General features: G+C 32.2%; 1 protein-coding gene across 1 annotated transcript in view; it reads right to left on the minus strand.

Annotated features, from left to right (window-relative positions):
* Positions 1 to 260: 260 nt before the first annotated feature.
* The window catches only part of LOC145329226 (uncharacterized), a 145076-nt gene continuing 127209 nt past the window's right edge, over positions 261 to 18127 (minus strand). The window contains exons 13-17 of the mRNA XM_080173273.1: positions 17828 to 18020; positions 11467 to 11672; positions 10662 to 10786; positions 3371 to 3512; positions 261 to 1338 (exon numbers count right to left, since the gene is read on the minus strand). Of these exons, the coding sequence (XP_080029399.1) occupies positions 984 to 1338; positions 3371 to 3512; positions 10662 to 10786; positions 11467 to 11672; positions 17828 to 18020 (1021 nt within the window). The 3' untranslated portion in view covers positions 261 to 983. The remainder of the gene's footprint in view (positions 1339 to 3370; positions 3513 to 10661; positions 10787 to 11466; positions 11673 to 17827; positions 18021 to 18127) is intronic.

The following is an 18127-nucleotide window of genomic DNA, read 5'->3' on the forward strand; positions in this document are numbered from 1 at the left end:
TTAGGCAAACAAGTGAGAGAACCTGTTAATAAAACTTTGGGTACCTCTGTGCTTTATTTATATAGTAATTCCAGTAATTTGAAAAGCGAGGGGGGGGGGGGGTGGGAGGAGAGAAGTCGACCATCCACCTTATTTTTTGGGTGGGGGTACGGGGTGGCCTTTTTATTTATCTAATGATGTTATTTCTTGGGTTAAGGATTAAAATTGAGAATACGGACAAATTTAATTATAGAGTAGATTTACTACTATGGAAAAAATAATTTAGATTATCACATTTATTTTATAGGAATATGTTATCATATACTATTTATATATATGGCTAATTTTTTACATAATAATAATACATATTTCAAAATTTACATTAAAATTATTTGAGTAGTTATTTAAAGCATCATAGCATAGACAGCTTTCTGCGGCTATTAAAATTAAAATCCATAAGATCAAATCCAGAATTTATAGCCTAGATGGACCAAATGACCGGGCTTAATTGTCTGTAATACGATACTATACATGACTTTTCAAGTATGGCTGAGAACAAGTTCTAATACAGTGGATATTATTATATAAGTGGTAAAGGAAACCCCTAAAAAGAGAAGGATTTAGACGTACATTTATGACGTCACACGGCTGATATTTTCGACACTTTGTAAAGCTACAGTAGCTCGTTATATTATGTCCTAAGACACTAATATCCCAAATATTGCAGACAACCAACCCTTTGATTGTAGGACCTTTATCTGTAAGTCCTAACTGTGCATGGTTATTAGTTGTGCCTGGGTGTGGCAAAGGCATTCCCCTTACTCTTTCTATTAATGTCACGCTTATATTATTATCTTTAGTTAATACAAGTTTAAGGCTGAGATTTGAACCTATCACCTACTTAATGACGAGCTGAATCACTATGACTATTTGAAGTTTTTATTAACAAGTGTTAACTATTTTAAAACCAAAACTTTTAAAATCATTTTCACTGTTTTGTTGTTCTACTTGTTTGAAACTGGCAGGTTAAGGCTATTAGTAGCTGATAGAGGTTTTTGATATGCGGGAGGCATAGTATCGTTCACAGATTTGGATCTGTGATAGTGTAGATTCCCACAAGCTTTATTGGCGGTGTGCGGTTGGGAGTACACCGGGGGGCTTTTTTGATTTTCTGTGTGGGGCAAGTTGTAGGCGGCGTGCGCGTTGGGATGCGCGGCGTGCTCGTTTGGATGAGCGGCGTGCCCATTTGGATGCGCGGAGTGCTCATTAGGATGAGCTGATGACATTAATTTTTGTTCAATGCGTCGGAGCTTGCTTTGATACCGTTTCTTTGACTGTTCTAAGGCTTGGGTCAGGACACTGAAAAAATTAATTTGTTATATATTAATTTACAATCTATCTGTCTGTTTATATGAGTGTACACATCTCTGTCTATAAGTATATCTGTCTGTCCGTTTACCTATCTGTATATTTGTCTGTCTGTCTATTTATCTGTATATTTATATTTCTGTAAACTTGTATGTATGTATATCTCTCTTCTGTCTATCTTTTTATCGGACTGCCTCTTTATTTGTAAATCTGTCTATTTTTCTGTCTATCTGTCTGTCTATTTATTTGTATCTGTCTGTCTGGATGTCTGTTCGTTTAACAAACTGTCTATCTATGTTAATAATAAAGATTTATAGCTTAGATTAAAGACTATATATCTGTCTGTCTGTTTGATTAAACCCTGAACCACTTCATTATGCAATCTACATTTTCCTGGATATTTTGTCTACGGTAGTCCATAAGTGTACAGCTTTACAGTACATTGTTTCTATTTGTTAAAGCAACACGTATGATAAAAGAAAAAGATTCTTTTTTAAGTAAAATGCTTATATTTCAATCAAAATCTATATTTTTATATTTTTTACCGATCCACGTCATTATGCAAATCAAAAGAAAATCAATGAGAAAACGTTTGTTTTGCACTTTTCTCCACTTTTAAAAAATGATTCTGATAAAATAACAATTTTTTAAGGGATTTATGCATTAATTATAATGAAAAACAGTTTCAGGTAGATTTTAATGATTTTTCTAAATAAGAAATAATTGAAAAAAAGAAATTCTATTCTTATCACTCTAGAGGACAGCTGCTGACCCCCAGTCATATGGATGAAGCTAAATACACATTAAATATAAAAATTACCCTAAAAAGTATACAAAAATGTTTTTGATGTGTTAAAAAAATCCATTTTAAAATCTTGATTTTGAGGATGATGGCCTTTAAGATGCTCTTACTGGTGGTGAAGGTGAGCTAAATGTTATCTAAGTACATTACCATTACAACAACTTGTATATTAACCTATGTACCATTTTTTGTAGTCATTGCAGCCTCCAGTGGAGCCTCTCGACATGAAATATAACCATTCTCTAAAAACTACATTATTTACTTTATGAATTTTAGTAATTAAAATTGCAATTTTTTTTTTTTAATATTGCTTGGCTGGAGGCTGCTATGACTACAAAAATTGGACCATAGTTCAATATATGAGTTTTCTTCAAGGGCATGCACTTTGATAACATTTAGCTCACCATCACCACCAGTAAGAGCATCTTAAAAGCCATCATCCTCAAAATCAAGATTTTAAAATGGATTTTTTTAACACATCAAAAAACATTTTTGTATACTTTTCAGGCAAATTTTTATTTTTTACATGTAATTTAGCTTCATCCATTAAACTGGGGGTTGGCAGTTGTCCTCTAAAGTGATAGGAATAGAATTTCTTTTTTTCAATTACTTCTTATTTAGAAAAATCAATAAAATCTACCTTTAACTGTTTTTCATTATAATTAATGCATAAATCCCTTAAAAAATTGTTATTTTATCAGAATTAATTTTTAAAAGTGGAGAAAAGGGCAAAACAAACGTTTTCTCATTGATTTTCTTTTGATTTGCATAATGAAGTGGATCAGTAAAAAAGACAAAAATATAGATTTTGATTGAAATATAAGCATTTTACTTTAAACAGAATCTTTTTCTTTTATCATACGTGTTTCTTTAACAAATAGAAACAATGTACTATAAAGCTGTACACTTATGGACTACCGTAGACAAAATATCCAGGAAAATGTAGATTGCATAATGAAGTGGTTCAGGGTTTACTTGACTATAAATCTATATATATTTTCTATCTATCTATCAATCTGTTTATCTAATAATTACCTATTAGCCTTAATAAGATTCTTAGCTTAGATTATTGACTGTCTATCAGTCTATCTGTTTGACAACTTGTCTGTCAATCTATCTATCTATCTATTATCTATTTGCTTTCTTAAGATCATCTATAAGATTCATAGCTTAATTTATAGGCTGTCTATCTGTCCTCTGTCTTGTCTATCTATCTATTACCTATTAGCCTTCTTAAGATCCTCAATAAGATTCAAAGCTTGTAGTTGTCTAAGATCACTATTTCTTGATACTCTGTCCAGAGTTTTGTAGAGGGTGGAGATCTTAGTTTGCAGGGAAGCTTCTCTCTCATCTGTATATACACCTAGATAGATAGATATAGAGATAGATAGATAGAGTTTTGTAGAGGCTGGAGATCTTAGTTTGCAGGGAAGCTTCTCTCTCATCTGTATATACACCTAGATAGATAGATAGATAGAGTTTTGTAGAGGCTGGAGATCTTAGTTTGCAGGGAAGCTTCTCTCTCATCTGTATATACACCTAGATAGATAGATAGATAGAGTTTTGTAGAGGCTGGAGATCTTAGTTTGCAGGGAAGCTTCTCTCTCATCTGTATATACACCTAGATAGATAGATAGATAGAGTTTTGTAGAGGCTGGAGATCTTAGTTTGCAGGGAAGCTTCTCTCTCATCTGTATATACACCTAGATAGATAGATAGAGATATAGATAGATAGAGTTTTGTAGAGGCTGGAGATCTTAGTTTGCAGGGAAGCTTCTCTCTCATCTGTATATACACCTAGATAGATAGATAGAGATATAGATAGATAGATAGATAGAGTATTGTAGAGGCTGGATATCTTAGTTTGCAGGGAAGCTTCTCTCTCATCTGTATATACACCTAGATAGATAGATATAGAGATAGATAGATAGAGTTTTGTAGAGGCTGGAGATCTTAGTTTGCAGGGAAGCTTCTCTCTCATCTGTATATACACCTAGATAGATAGATAGAGATATAGATAGATAGATAGATAGAGTATTGTAGAGGCTGGATATCTTAGTTTGCAGGGAAGCTTCTCTCTCATCTGTATATACACCTAGATAGATAGATATAGAGATAGATAGATAGAGTTTTGTAGAGGCTGGAGATCTCAGTTTGCAAGGAGGCTTCTCTCTCATCTGTATATACATTTAGATAAATAGATAGATATAGAGATAGATAGATAAATAGATTGTTAAATAGAAAGATAGATATATATAGTTAGATAATATTTAAATACTTAGATAGATAGACAGACAGAAAGACAAACAGATAGACAGACAGACAGACAGACTGACTGACAGCCAAACAGATAGATAGATAGATAGTTATATAGATAGATAAATAGACGGATAGAGAGATACGTAGATAGATAGATATACTAATAAAAAATGTCAATTAAAACCAAAAAAATGTTAAACCTTTTTAAAGCCGCTAAAATAGAAAGCAAAAAGTTATTAAAATTTTTTACGCTAAATGTTAAAGCAAGAGTAAGCAGGAATCTAAAGGGATAAGACAATAGACAATAAATTGATTATATCCCCAATGATGAGAAACAAAATTACCCATTTTAATACCCTTTATTTTTTTAATGTTTGGACACTGCCATTATGGAACAAAGGCATCAAAATTCAACAAAAGTATCCAATAGTGTTTGAGCCAAATAATAAGGTAATATGGTTATAAAACTTTGGATACTAGTATAATTTGCAGCCCAATGTACCCTCCCCTCTTGAATTGTAAGGCAAAAAACACAACTTTCAGACAACCAACCCTCTGATTGCACGATCTTTTTTTAAAGACTCATTTCATTGATGTAAAAAAATGAAAATTGGCCAATTTTTTTATATAAAAATCTTCCAAGATTATATTTTAAGAATCAAGCTTCATATTGAAAGCAGGAAAAAAGGGGATAATCGGCTGTTTATTACACTAGTCCCCTAGGTTCTATCGAACGTTTTCTTATTTGTTGGCAAAACAACTTTGGGGAACTTTATTGAATTTTAATTGGTTTGTTCATTAAGTTGAGTGTCCAAACGTTTCAACCACTAATTGTAATCTACAGAAAGAGTAATTTTGTGTATCATCGATGTTTAGAGAATTGTCTTATTCCTTTAGATCCCTGTATTGAAAGTGTTAAGTTAACTATAATCATAATGTCTTTAAACAACGTTCTTATAAAATTGTATTTTTTTTTAGCTAGGTTAGGTTGGTTATGGTTACATATATGTTTCTAAAGAGCTCCAAAACTGCTTGACTGATATATTTTTTCCGTTTGATTTAGCAATTTTATACAAAGGGATATGACAATGGCCGATAAATTGATGTACATAACATTACTCCTTCTGTAGATTACAATTAGTGGTTGAAACGTTTGAACACTCAACTTAATGAACCAATCAAAAATCAATAAAAGTCACCAATCCAACGAATAAGAAAACGTGTTATAGATTTAAAGTACAAAAAATCGCTCTTTTTAATTTAATTTCTTTCGTTTTTAAAGAAACATTTAATAAATAAACCGACAAAGCTAAAAGTTTTTATGGGGTGCTTTTTATTTTAAAAAGAAATTTTTAATATACTTCCTTTGAATTTTAAAGCCGAAAATATATTTTAATAAATATTATAAAATCTAATTTTTTGTATGATTTTAGTTAGGGAGGGTGGGGGGATGGGACATTAGACAAAAAAGGACACTGTTACCCAAAGTTTTGTAACCATTGTTATAATATTCGTTGGTTAAAAAAACGATGGATGGATAAATGGATAGATGGACGGATAAAAGAAGGATGGATTGGTGAAAAATAGATGAACACAAGGTAGATAAAAAGATAGATATAAAGTAGATAAATTGATCTTTAATAAAGATGACAACATCCATAAAAGCGAAGCTTTGTAACGGTAGGACAAAAGGACATTAACACTTCTATAGTATCAGAACTGAATAATCAGAATATAAATGTATAGGAGTCGAAGCAAAATTGTAAGAAAATTAAAGTAAAGCAAAAGTAAAGGACATACTTACAGTTTAGGACTTTTAGAGTTGCTTCGCTTATAATATTGTACTTTGTTGTCCCAGGAATCAGTTTAACAAAAATCAGATCAATCGAATAATTAGATCATATAATAATTTGTTCATTGTTAAAAAAGTGAAAATGTTTAAAATGGACGTAAGGACATTCTGGTAACGATTACAGTAAATATTACAGGGATTACCATGCAAAATTTAAAATCGATAGGACAATTCTAACGTGCCTAAATTAACGGAAAAAGCTATCCGTCACGGACGTACGGACGGACCGACCCTAATTATAAAAAAGCTTCGCCTTTAAAACGTATTAGTCCAAGATTAAAACTCAAGATAGTTTCTTTGGAGTGGGGGACCTTTTTAAAGTAATTTTTTTAAAGATAAAATAATCTACATATAATACAAATATATCTAAAAGTTTCAAAACTGAAAGATGGTAGAGGGGGATGATACCCCCCCCCCCTTTTTTTAAAAGAAAATAATAAATCCAAAATATATACAAATATAAAGCAAAAACTCTTAACCAATTTCTCCCTATGTGAATTTGACCTTACGGCCTGGTTTCAAAGTAATTCTAAGCCAAAGTAGTATTTTTACGGCCTGGTTTCAAAGTAAATTAAAGTAAAAGTAGAATCTTTTGGATGCATAGCATCTTTATATTTATACGTACAATAGCCTGTTTCTAAAGAAATTGTCAAGCTCATGTAGAGAGAGAGAGAGAGGGGGGGAGAGAGAGAGAGAGAGAGAGAGAGAGAGAGAGAGAGAGAGAGAGAGAGAGAGAGAGAGAGAGAAATAAAAAGAGAGACAGAGAAAGAAAGAGAAAGGTAGATATAATTAAAACTAGTTTTAACACCCCCAATGACGAAAAACAAAATTACCCCTCTTGTATATAATATATATGAGTAAAAAGTTTGGACACTGAAGGTTTGTACCACCTTAACAAGATTTAATAAAGAGACCCCAAAGTTTAAAACAAAGATTGAGGGATCGTTTTTATCAAACTTTGAGGACCAATGTCCCCTTCCCTCCCTGAGAGACATAAAAACAGACACAATCAAAATCTAATACTTTTCTATAGAGAAACTTTGAATGAGTATGGCAAAACCTAATTTCAACCTAATATGGTTCTTTTCCTTACATTCAAATTATCAATCCGCTATCTATCTGTCTGTCTATCTATCTATCAGTCTATCAGCATAAAATGGTTCTATTCCTTCAATTCAAATTATATATTATATATATTATATACTATCCGCCTATATATCTATCTTATCTGTCAATCTGTCTATCTGTCTATCTGTCTATCTGTCTATCTGTCTATCTGTCTATCTGTCTATCTGTCTATCTGTCTATCTGTCTATCTGTCTATCTGTCTATCTGTCTATCTGTCTATCTGTCTATCTGTCTATCTGTCTATCTGTCTATCTGTCTATCTGTCTATCTGTCTATCTGTCTATCTGTCTATCTGTCTATCTGTCTATCTGTCTATCTGTCTATCTGTCTATCTATCTATCTGTCTATCTATCTATCTGTCTATCTATCTATCTGTCTATCTATCTGTCTATCTATCTATCTATCTATCTATCTATCTATCTATCTATCTATCTATCTATCTATTTATCTATTTATCTATTTATCTATCTATCTATCTATCTATCTATCTATCTATCTATCTATCTATCTATCTATCTATCTATCTATCTATCTATCTATCTATCTATCTATCTATCTATCTATCTATCTATCTATCTATCTATCTATCTATCTATCTATCTATCTATCTATCTATCTATCTATCTATCTATCTATCTATCTATCTATCTATCTATCTATCTATCTATCTATCTATCTATCTATCTATCTATCTATCTATCTATCTATCTATCTATCTATCTATCTATCTATCTATCTATCTATCTATCTATCTATCTATCTATCTATCTATCTATCTATCTATCTATCTATTTATCTATCTATTTGTCTGTCTGTCTGTCTGTAATATGGTTCTTTTCCTTCCCTTCAAATTATCTATCCGCCTATCTATCTGTCTGTTTGTCTGTCTATCTATCTATATCTATTTGTCTGTGTAACCTAACTTTAACCTAATATGGTTCTTTTTTCTTCCTTTCAAATTATCTATCCGCCTATCTTTCTGTCTGTTTGTATATTTGTCTGTCTGACCGTCTGTCTATCTATCCATCTGTCTGTTTGTCTGTATATGTGACTTTCTGTATTATCTATCTCTCTGTCTTTTGTCCATCTGTCTATTAATCTGTCTGTCTGGTTTGACAGTATGCCTGTCTGTCTGTCTATATGTCTGTCAGTTTATTTTCTTTTGATTGTAAAGAGGGGTTATATCCCCCTACAACACTCCCCTGAGCTGGATCTTTAAATCGTTTCAATGGTGCGCCAAATCGGGGTGAGCCAACTTTCCACCAATGAGAGCACAGCATTTTACAAAATGCCGCGCTGTGATTGGCTGATATTCGGCGCACCATTGAAATGATTTAAAGATCCAGCTCTGAATAATTTATCTGAAATTAAGATAAGAAGAGGGGGGGGGGGGGCTTTACAGTGGTCAAATTAAATTATGTAGGAATTATCTTTCTAAGGAAGTATTTTATATGGTTTTCAGATTGCTATTCATATTTATATTTATTGGGAAGTTTTAGGAAATCAATTTGGTTCATTCTCTGAAATGTTATCTTCCTCTCTATTTATCTCTCATTCTATCTCTCCCTTTCTCTCTTTCTATCTCTCCCTTACTATCTTTCCTTTTTTCTCTCGCAATTTATTTTTCACACCTCTTAAATTTTAAGGGGGTGTAAGACACCCTTTGCTGTATTAGGGGGTTGTATCAGAGGGGGGGTTGGGTTGGGTGTATTCACCCATTTACCCATTTATATCTACTCATATCAAATCAAAACTCATAAATCTATGCATCTATTCATCTATGTAAATTAGTATTTGTTTTAACTAAATCTATATCAATGGATTTATTATTACTTGGATGTTGCACCAGATTTTAATGTACTCTATTTAAATTATACTCGCAGTAGTCTAAAAGAACCTTACCCCAATCCACCCACTTCAATCTATCCCTTCCTTTCCTTCTGGATGAAGAAACTAACTAATAAATTAGTTTCATATCAGCAAGCTAAATTGTTTGCAAATTTTCTCTTGTCAATATATCCAAATATATTCTATATTCATTTCTATATCCTGTGTGGTTTTAAACAAATCATGATAAAAAGTGATAATAGATTTTGAGAGAGAGATAGAGAGAGAAGGGAGTAAAATACACTTGAAAACCTTATTTTTGTGGTTGAGATAAATCATACTAACTAGGGCTTGGTTACATTTCAATATAGGATTGATTTATAGATAAAGAAGGTAGAAAGATAGATAAAAGCCAGATAGATAGATAGATAGGTTGATTGATAGATATATTATTATTGATAGATAGATAAATAGCAACACAGATAGATTGAATGATCAATAAATTAGCACTAAGACAGATAGATTAATAGATTAACAGATAGATGTATAAAATGATTAGATCACTTAAATAGACAGATTAATAGGCAGTTGGTTAATAAAGCAGTTAGATAAATAGATTAACACATAGATAGATAGATAGGTAGATAGAAATATAGGTAACAAATAAATTAGCAGATAGATAGATAGGCAATTAGATAAGATATGTAGATAGATAGACCATCTAGAAATGGAATTATCCATGTATAAAATCTATTTAAAGTTTAAATGGATTTTGGTAACTTTTTGTCATTTAAACAAAAAAAACAAGGATGATAACATCCATAAGAAGCGAAATACACAAAAATGTGGAATGGAAAACCGGACAAAATTAGTTATAGATCAGATTTTCAGTCGTAGAAAGATAGAAAGATAGAGAATATGCAAAAACTCACTGAAAATCAATTTTTTTTAAAAATTAAGTTTATGTCTTTTCAAAGCATGGCTGGCACAGACAGACGGACAAACCTATGTATAGACTAGGAGCGCAAATGTTATAGGCATCTTTACTCAAAATTTCAGCTGTCTAACTTTAATAGAGGCTGTTCAATAATTTTTAAATAAGAGTAGCTTCACAATGATGTATATTTTAGTAAAATCTAAGTATAAAAATCTTTTAAGTTTTTATAAATACTTTCTAAAATACAATTTGGTACATAAGAAAATTTGTCTTTTTGCTTAAATAAAACAATTATGTCCAAACTTAGCGCAGCAATAATAGCTATTTATCGCATCGTTTATATAATAGACAGCTTTCCGCGGATAATAAATTGAAAAATTTAAATCAAAACTGACATTAATAGTCTGTAATACGATGCTATACATAATTGCTAAGTTTTGCTAAGGACCGGTTCTAATCCAGCGGATATTAATCGGTTTTGAATCCGTGGCATGATTTATTGACAATACCTGCAAACTGATAATTTTCCAGCTGGGTCTCAAACTTTGATTTCAGGATGTTCTGTGTTTCTCTCTCCTTTTCTAGTTCCAGTTCGAGTCCCTCCTTCTCACGTTTGGTTAGGTAAAGTTGGGCCCTATAAATGGAATCATTAGTTTATTGCTTGTATGTTTGTCTGTCTGTTTGTCTGTCTATTTGTCTGTCTGTTTGTCTGCCTGTTTGTCTGTCTGTTTGTCTGTCTATTTGTCTGTCTGTTTGTCTGTCTGTTTGTCTGTCTGTTTGTCTATCTATTTGTCTGTCTGTCTGTCTATTTGTCTGTCTGTCTGTCTATTTGTCTGTCTGTCTGTTTGTTTGTCTGTTTATTTGTCTGTCTGTCTGTTTGTCTGCCTGTTCATCTGTCTATTTGTCTGTCTGTTTGTCTGTCTGTCTGTTTGTCTGCCTGTATGTCTGTCTGTTTTGTTGTCTGTCTGTCTGTTTGTATGTGTGTTTGTCTGTCTGTCCGTTTGTATGTGTGTTTTTCTGTCTGTTAGTCTGTATGTTATTCTGTCTTTTTTTCATCTGTTTATCTGTCTTTTTTTATGTATGTCTGTCTGTCTGTCTGTTTGTCTGTCTGTTTGTCTGTCTGTTTGCCTATCTGTTTGTCTGTCTGTTAGTCTGTATGTTATTCTGTCTATTTTTATGTCTGTCTGTTTTGTTGTCTGTCTGTCGTTTGTCTGTGTGTTTGTCTGTCTATTTGTCTGTCTGTCTGTTTGTCTGTGTGTTTGTCTGTCTGTCTGTCTATCTGTCTGTCTTTTTATCTATCTATCTATCTCACACCTGATATCAGCCTTCTCCTCCCTGATAGCACATATCTCCTGTAGGAGGACCGCTATCTCCATCTCCTCCTCCCTATCCCTGGCCCCGCCCTCCCTACTGTTTGTTGTAGTATCGTCCTTGTTATTGGTGGAGGGGGTAGTGTGGTGGGGTAGGCTGTGGATTGACTCCAGTTCCAGCACTGTGGCCTGCACACCTGCCCGTCCCACCTGGAGATAGATAGATACAAATATATATAGATTGATAGATAGATAGTTAGATAGATAGATAGATAGATAGATAGATAGATAGATAGATAGATAGATAGATAGATAGATAGATAGATAGATAGATAGATAGATAGATAGAAATATATATAGATAGATAGAAATATATATAGATAGATAGATAGATTGATAGATTGATAGATTGATAGATTGATAGAAAGATAGATAGATTGATTGATAGAGAGATAGATAGATAAATGGATAGATATATATAAATTGATTGATTGATAGTTGGTTAGATAGATGTTTAGAAAGATGGATAGATAGATAAATAGATAGATAGATGTATGTATAAGATTAAATAAAATAGAATGAATTTTGAAATAATTGTTAAAAAGACAAATCATGACAAATGTAAAATGTTTAAAGTCACTTTCTATGACTTTAAAAATATTATGGTTTATCCTAGTATGTAAGGTGAAAAGTTTTTTTTTCGTCTGAAGCTTAAGATTTCAATATAACTACTGCACATATGCGTTCTCCTTTTTATGAAGGCTTTGCACTTGTCCCTGACTGGTTTTAGGATTTTTATTAGATTTATACTTTGGATGGTTTAAAGCTATTTTCTGCCCCATTCTAATACAGAGCCCATTACTGCTTTTAATAGTAATTTTAATGCATAAAATCCTATAGCAAATGGAGTAAATGTAATATTGTAAGAAACATTTTTTGTGTATAAGTAAAACTTTTAGAACGTATAATACTTACAGATTATAACTAAAAATCAGTGTAATATTAAACGTTCTTTGGGTTACAGTACATACATACAGACAGACAAACTAACACAACCTAAATGTCAAAAAGCTTCGTTTTTATTAAAAAAAAAAGGATGGCAACATCCATAAATTCAGGATTCTGTCCAACTTACATTTTGAGACTTTAAATATTTATCTTGTTGTCCTAGGAATCATTGTTCCAAAAATCACATGAATAGGATAATTATATAATTCTGTCATTCCATGGGACAATTATAAAATGTCTAAATTAACAAAAAGAGCTAACCTTGACTGTGGACGAACGGACTTAAAGACCCTATGGTAGTGAAGCATCGCTTTCATATGAGAAAAAACACTTTTAACACCTGACTTCTAAGTATTGTTCAAAAATGTCAAAAATTTTTGAAAATGTATGTTTAGAAAAAACAGAAAAAATCAGTCATTATTACAGCTAACCGCTGAACCGATATGATTCTTCTTTACAGTATAGCTTCTCATAGGACTGTAGGCGCTAGTTATATTATAAAAGAGTATCAACCTTTTAATTACACGACCTTTTTTATTTATCTTCTTTGGTCTATCTGTACATGGCAATGAAATGCGCCTGTTTTTAGGCCATTGCATTTCCTCTAAGTTTACCCATCAAAATTATTATTACAGCACCAATTATTTCTTTTTTTTGCAAACCAAAATGAACAACACTTTAATGTAAAGGGCTAAAACAATTTTCTGATGAGTGATTTTTAGCAGGTTCTATGGTAAAAAAATACAATAATAAAACAGAACATTAACAATCTAATCGATACTAAAATTCTACTATCATAGGTTGGTAATAAAAGACTTTAGGATCGTTTTTTAACTTCAGAGGTGGATACTTAAAACATTGTCGACGTCTTGAAGTCTTGTAGTCTTCAAGTATTTTGGCAAAAAGTAATTCTTAAAAACTTTTTCTTGAAGAGCTACTCTTTGAAGACAAGTCTTCAAGTAGGTAGTTGAAGACGTCTTCGAAGTGTTCTCAATTTACATCGAACAGTGTGTGTATGTTAGTCTGTAAAATAGGCACTTTCCTTCAGTAGGAGGTCATAGGGGGACAAACAAGTATTTTTACAAATTTTTTTATTTAAATATTTATTTAATATTTCCACGGATAGTAAAATTAAATATCATAAGTTTATTATCAATTGCTATTTTCCGAGGGACCGAAGCTTTATTTTATTATTCATTGAAAATTGTTTGTTATACAATACAATATCCAATTATAAATGGTTTTATGCTATTTTCTACCCTTCAAATATAGAGTTCCTAAATGCTAGGTGCGAAATCGCTTGTGATTTTCATTTTGAAAAAATGTAAAAAAAACTTAAGAAAAAAAGTTGTTAACTCTTATTAATGACAGGATAAAAGGTGGGAAAGCAGTAGGATTTTTTAACGGAAAATTACGCGAAACTACACAAAACTTGACGTGTCTTCAAACGTGTCTTGAAGTGTTTTTAAGAAGAGGTAAAAATCTAACCTCGAGTCGTGGAAGACTGAGTCGTCGAACGTGTCTTCAAGTGTTTTTGATGTTTTTAAGTATCCACCTCTGTGGAACGTGCTTTAAGCAAAAAGGGCGTATTGAGAGAAAAATAAATGTATAGATAGAAAAATAGATAAAGAAAAAGAGAGAAAAAAGGAGAAAAAATATACATTGATCTCCCTTTAAACAAAAATGTATCAAGCTTTTTTTCAGGGGGGTAAAATGAGGAATTTTAAAGTTTTAGGGGGGTAAACACAATGATCGATAAATTGATGTACATCCCCAATAATGATTCATACATAAAATTACCACTTCTGTTTATTCCGTAGATTAAAATTAGTGGTTGAAATGTGTGAACACTCACCTTAATGATCCAAACAATAACAATTCACTAAAAGTCCCCAAAGTTGTGAAGCTAACGATTATAAAATTTTGGAGACTTGTGTAATAAACAGCTCATTGTACCCTCTCTCTATTATAAACACCCCTTTAGACGTCTTTGGGGGAGGGGGGTTGACAGCCCCCTTTTTCTCCCTTTCTAACAAATGAAGCATTTATCTTTGCTAGAGCTATAGTAAATTGGCCATATTAAGAAATAACAAGCTAGAGTACAAATTTTAAAAATAGATAGATAGGATTATAGATAGATAGTTAGATATATAGGTAGATAGATAAATAGATTGATATATATATATATACGTAGATAGATAGATAGGTAGGTAGGTAAATAGATAGATAGATAGATATATGTAGATAGGTAGGTAAATAGATAGATAGATATATAGGTAGATAAATTGTCTACAGTACGAAATTTAAAAATAGATAGATAGGTTAGATAAATAGATAGATAGATTGATGGGAAGAAAGATAAATAGATAGATAGATATATAGGTTAATAGATAGGTAGATAAATTGTAATATTATGAAATAAGAAGCTACAGTTTGAATTTTAAAAGTATATAGATAGATACCTAGGTATTTAGATAAATAGATAGATAGGTATATAGATTATAGATAGATAGGCAGAAAAGTAAGCAATTATGTAGGTAGATGAGTCCACAATCTCTTAGATTTTTAAAATCAGTCAATTAACAGCGAAGAAATAATCAACCAGAGGCTATGCCCCTAGAGGCATCTGGGGTCATTTTTGGTAGAGAAAGGAGTCGACCTCCCACCCTTATTAAATTATAGAGAGAAAAAAAATTTCTAGATGCGATTTCTCTTGGGAGGGTGGTGGTACGTTGCCCAAAACCTTCCCAGGACCAGTGTTGTGGATCCGCATTGATTGTATGCGGATCCGGATCCTCCAAATTTGGTCAGTGCGGATCCGGATCCTTGACAATAAAAATAAAATCACCAAATTTTTCAAAAAATATTTATTCCTTAATCTCGAAGTAAAAAATACTTTTAATTTTTAAGTCTGAACCTAAACCTTAAAGATTGGCTCTCATCACGAGAATGTCTTTGTAAGTGACTATTTTATATAAATTTAGGTAAATTTTTCCATAAATTTATACGTCAGGATCCGGATCCGGATCCTTGGACTTAAAAAGATGCGGATCCTTGCGGATCCGGATCCACAACTCTGACCAGGACAATATGTAAGAAGCTAGAATAACTATTAAAATTTAATCGCTACAAAAGACAGAATTTGACACAAAAAAAAGGAAAGAAAGTTAAATTTAGCGTCTATTGTCTGATCCCTTAATCTAAGAATTTCTGTGCTTTGTAGATAATTTGAAAAATAATTTCTCAAAAATATTTTGTTTAAGATAATTGGGGTTAATACAACTGATAATAAACGGATGACAACATCCATAAGTAGCGAAAAATAGAAATGAAAATCAATGTATATTAGTCACCAAAGGTTTTATTATAGCGTTTTTATTCGTTGGCTTAACAACTTTTATTAAATTTTGATTGGTTTGTTCTTTAAGAAACCACTAACTGTAATCAATAGAAGGGGTAGGAATGTCCATATAAGTAAGTCGACACAAACCCAAAAACAGTTTTGCTAAACAATTATTAAAAATACACCAAAAAAGTTTGAGGGGGAGGGGTAATCTAATGCATTTTTAATGAGGGGGGTAAGCACCCACTCAACCCCTTTCTATGAACAACTATGACATAAGTCGAAATAAACCCTAAAAATTATTAATGCGCTATTTAAAAAATATAAAATATACTGCAAAAAAGAAAAATCTAAAGATGAGAAATAATTTAGTTACAAGTAAAATTTCAGAGAACAATTTTTTTCTTTCTTTTCAGGGCTCGGCAGCCGTGACTAAACCTCAAAAGTAAATTGGATGATTTAAATTATTTAAAATAATCGAATCCCATATTTGGGTCAGTTTTAAACTAGGGTTGGGCCGGATACTTTTTTGGCCGGATACCGGATATCCGGTTGATTTCAAATGGCGGATATCCGGTATCCAGTCGAATATCTGGTCAATGCCGGAATCCGGCAAATTATCAGAAATCCGGCATTAGAAATCTGCCGGATATCCGGCCCAACCCTAGTTTAGAATTCTAGATGATTTTTAAGATTGTAACGGTTTGATTTCCCTAAGGCTTACAAGCTGCTGAGCCGCAGTTGCCGAGCCCTGTTTTTCTTATTTTCTAATCTTACACTAGTTGCTGAGCCCTGTTTTTCTTATTTTCTAATCTTACACTTACTCTATTCTATGAAAAAAGGATATTCTTCTAGCTCAAAGTAAACAAAAAAACAAGGGTGTGTATGTTTGTAACAATCCTCGAGTCCTTCACATTTTTGTTTTTGTTTGGGTATATGAATAGTTATTTCTCGCATCGTATTATAAACAGCTTTTCCCGGATATAGAATGTACAATTATTTACATTTTTATATTCGTAGAAAGCTGGATATAATACGATGCTAGACATAGTTTTTTCGTATGGATGAGAACCGGTTCTTATCAACCGGATTCGAATGAATACGAGAAAAATATATCTAATTTGTAAAAACCAATATCTATGAACCATATCGCCAAGCACCGAAAGACTTATTCAAAGGTTTTAAAGTGTTTTTTTTTGAGGTGGTGGGGAGGGGGGGGGGGATAAAACCAACACAAAAAAACTTGTTGGGGTGACTATAGGGTAAAATTAAATATATTTTCAACTTTTTTTGGGGGTAGGGGGAATCAGTACAATCTACATGAAAACAAGCTTTTATTTTTAATTTGTAAACTTTTGTAAATGAACTTTGGTTGACAAAAATGTATTTTCATTTTCAATTTACTTGTTACATTTAGTTCATAGGTTTTGTTTCTTTTCTCTTTCTTTAAATAATTGGTATATTTTTTGGATTTTTGGCGATTTCTCCTGGTAGAGTGGTAGCTATAATCCATCCGAGGACCTATGAGACACTACACTGTAAATGAGAAACACATCGGTTCAGCGGTTAACGAGATCCTTCCATACAGACAGACAGACAGAGATCCTTTTACTTTATAATTCAGATTAATATACTGGAATTATTTATTCTGATTCTAAGGAAATACTATTATTTTTTTTGGATAATACCTATAATTGCGACAAATTTTAACCATTTCAAAATCTCTTAATTTATTGGTCAAAAAACAATTTTTTGAAGGGTGGGGTAGCATTTGATAAATTAGCATTTTAATTCAATATTTTTGGGTGGTCGGGTGTCCCATGCTCCAAGAAAATAACATAAAACAACCGCAGGACAAGAGGCTATATTCAATGATAAGTATAGCCTTATCAGTCCAGCAGTTACAAAGATCTTAAGCTTCAGACAGACAGATAGACAGACGGGCGGACGGACAGACAGACGGAGGTACAGATATTGTTCTACTTTGCATCATATATTTTCACAATCTTCCTACCTTTAATTGAGAGATATACTCCTTAATTCTAGTCTCCTCCAAGTTGTTATGATGACTGTCTGCACTGCTACTGTCCATAGTCCTCAGATTATGATCCAAATTATGGCCGCTAGATGTCGTACTGCAACTACTCGTTGTGTAGCCACTACTCTCCTCCCAGGTGCTATCAAGCAGTCCTTTCCCACCTCCACTCCTAGATAGATATATAGGTAGATAAATAGATTAATAGATAGATAAATAAATAGAAATATAGATAAAAAAACATAGTTAGATAAATAGATAAAACATCTGAAAATGTGG

This window comes from Acartia tonsa, chromosome 10 (assembly GCF_053477335.1).
Source record: "Acartia tonsa isolate MP-2025a chromosome 10, ASM5347733v1, whole genome shotgun sequence".
NCBI lineage: Eukaryota > Metazoa > Arthropoda > Copepoda > Calanoida > Acartiidae > Acartia > Acartia tonsa.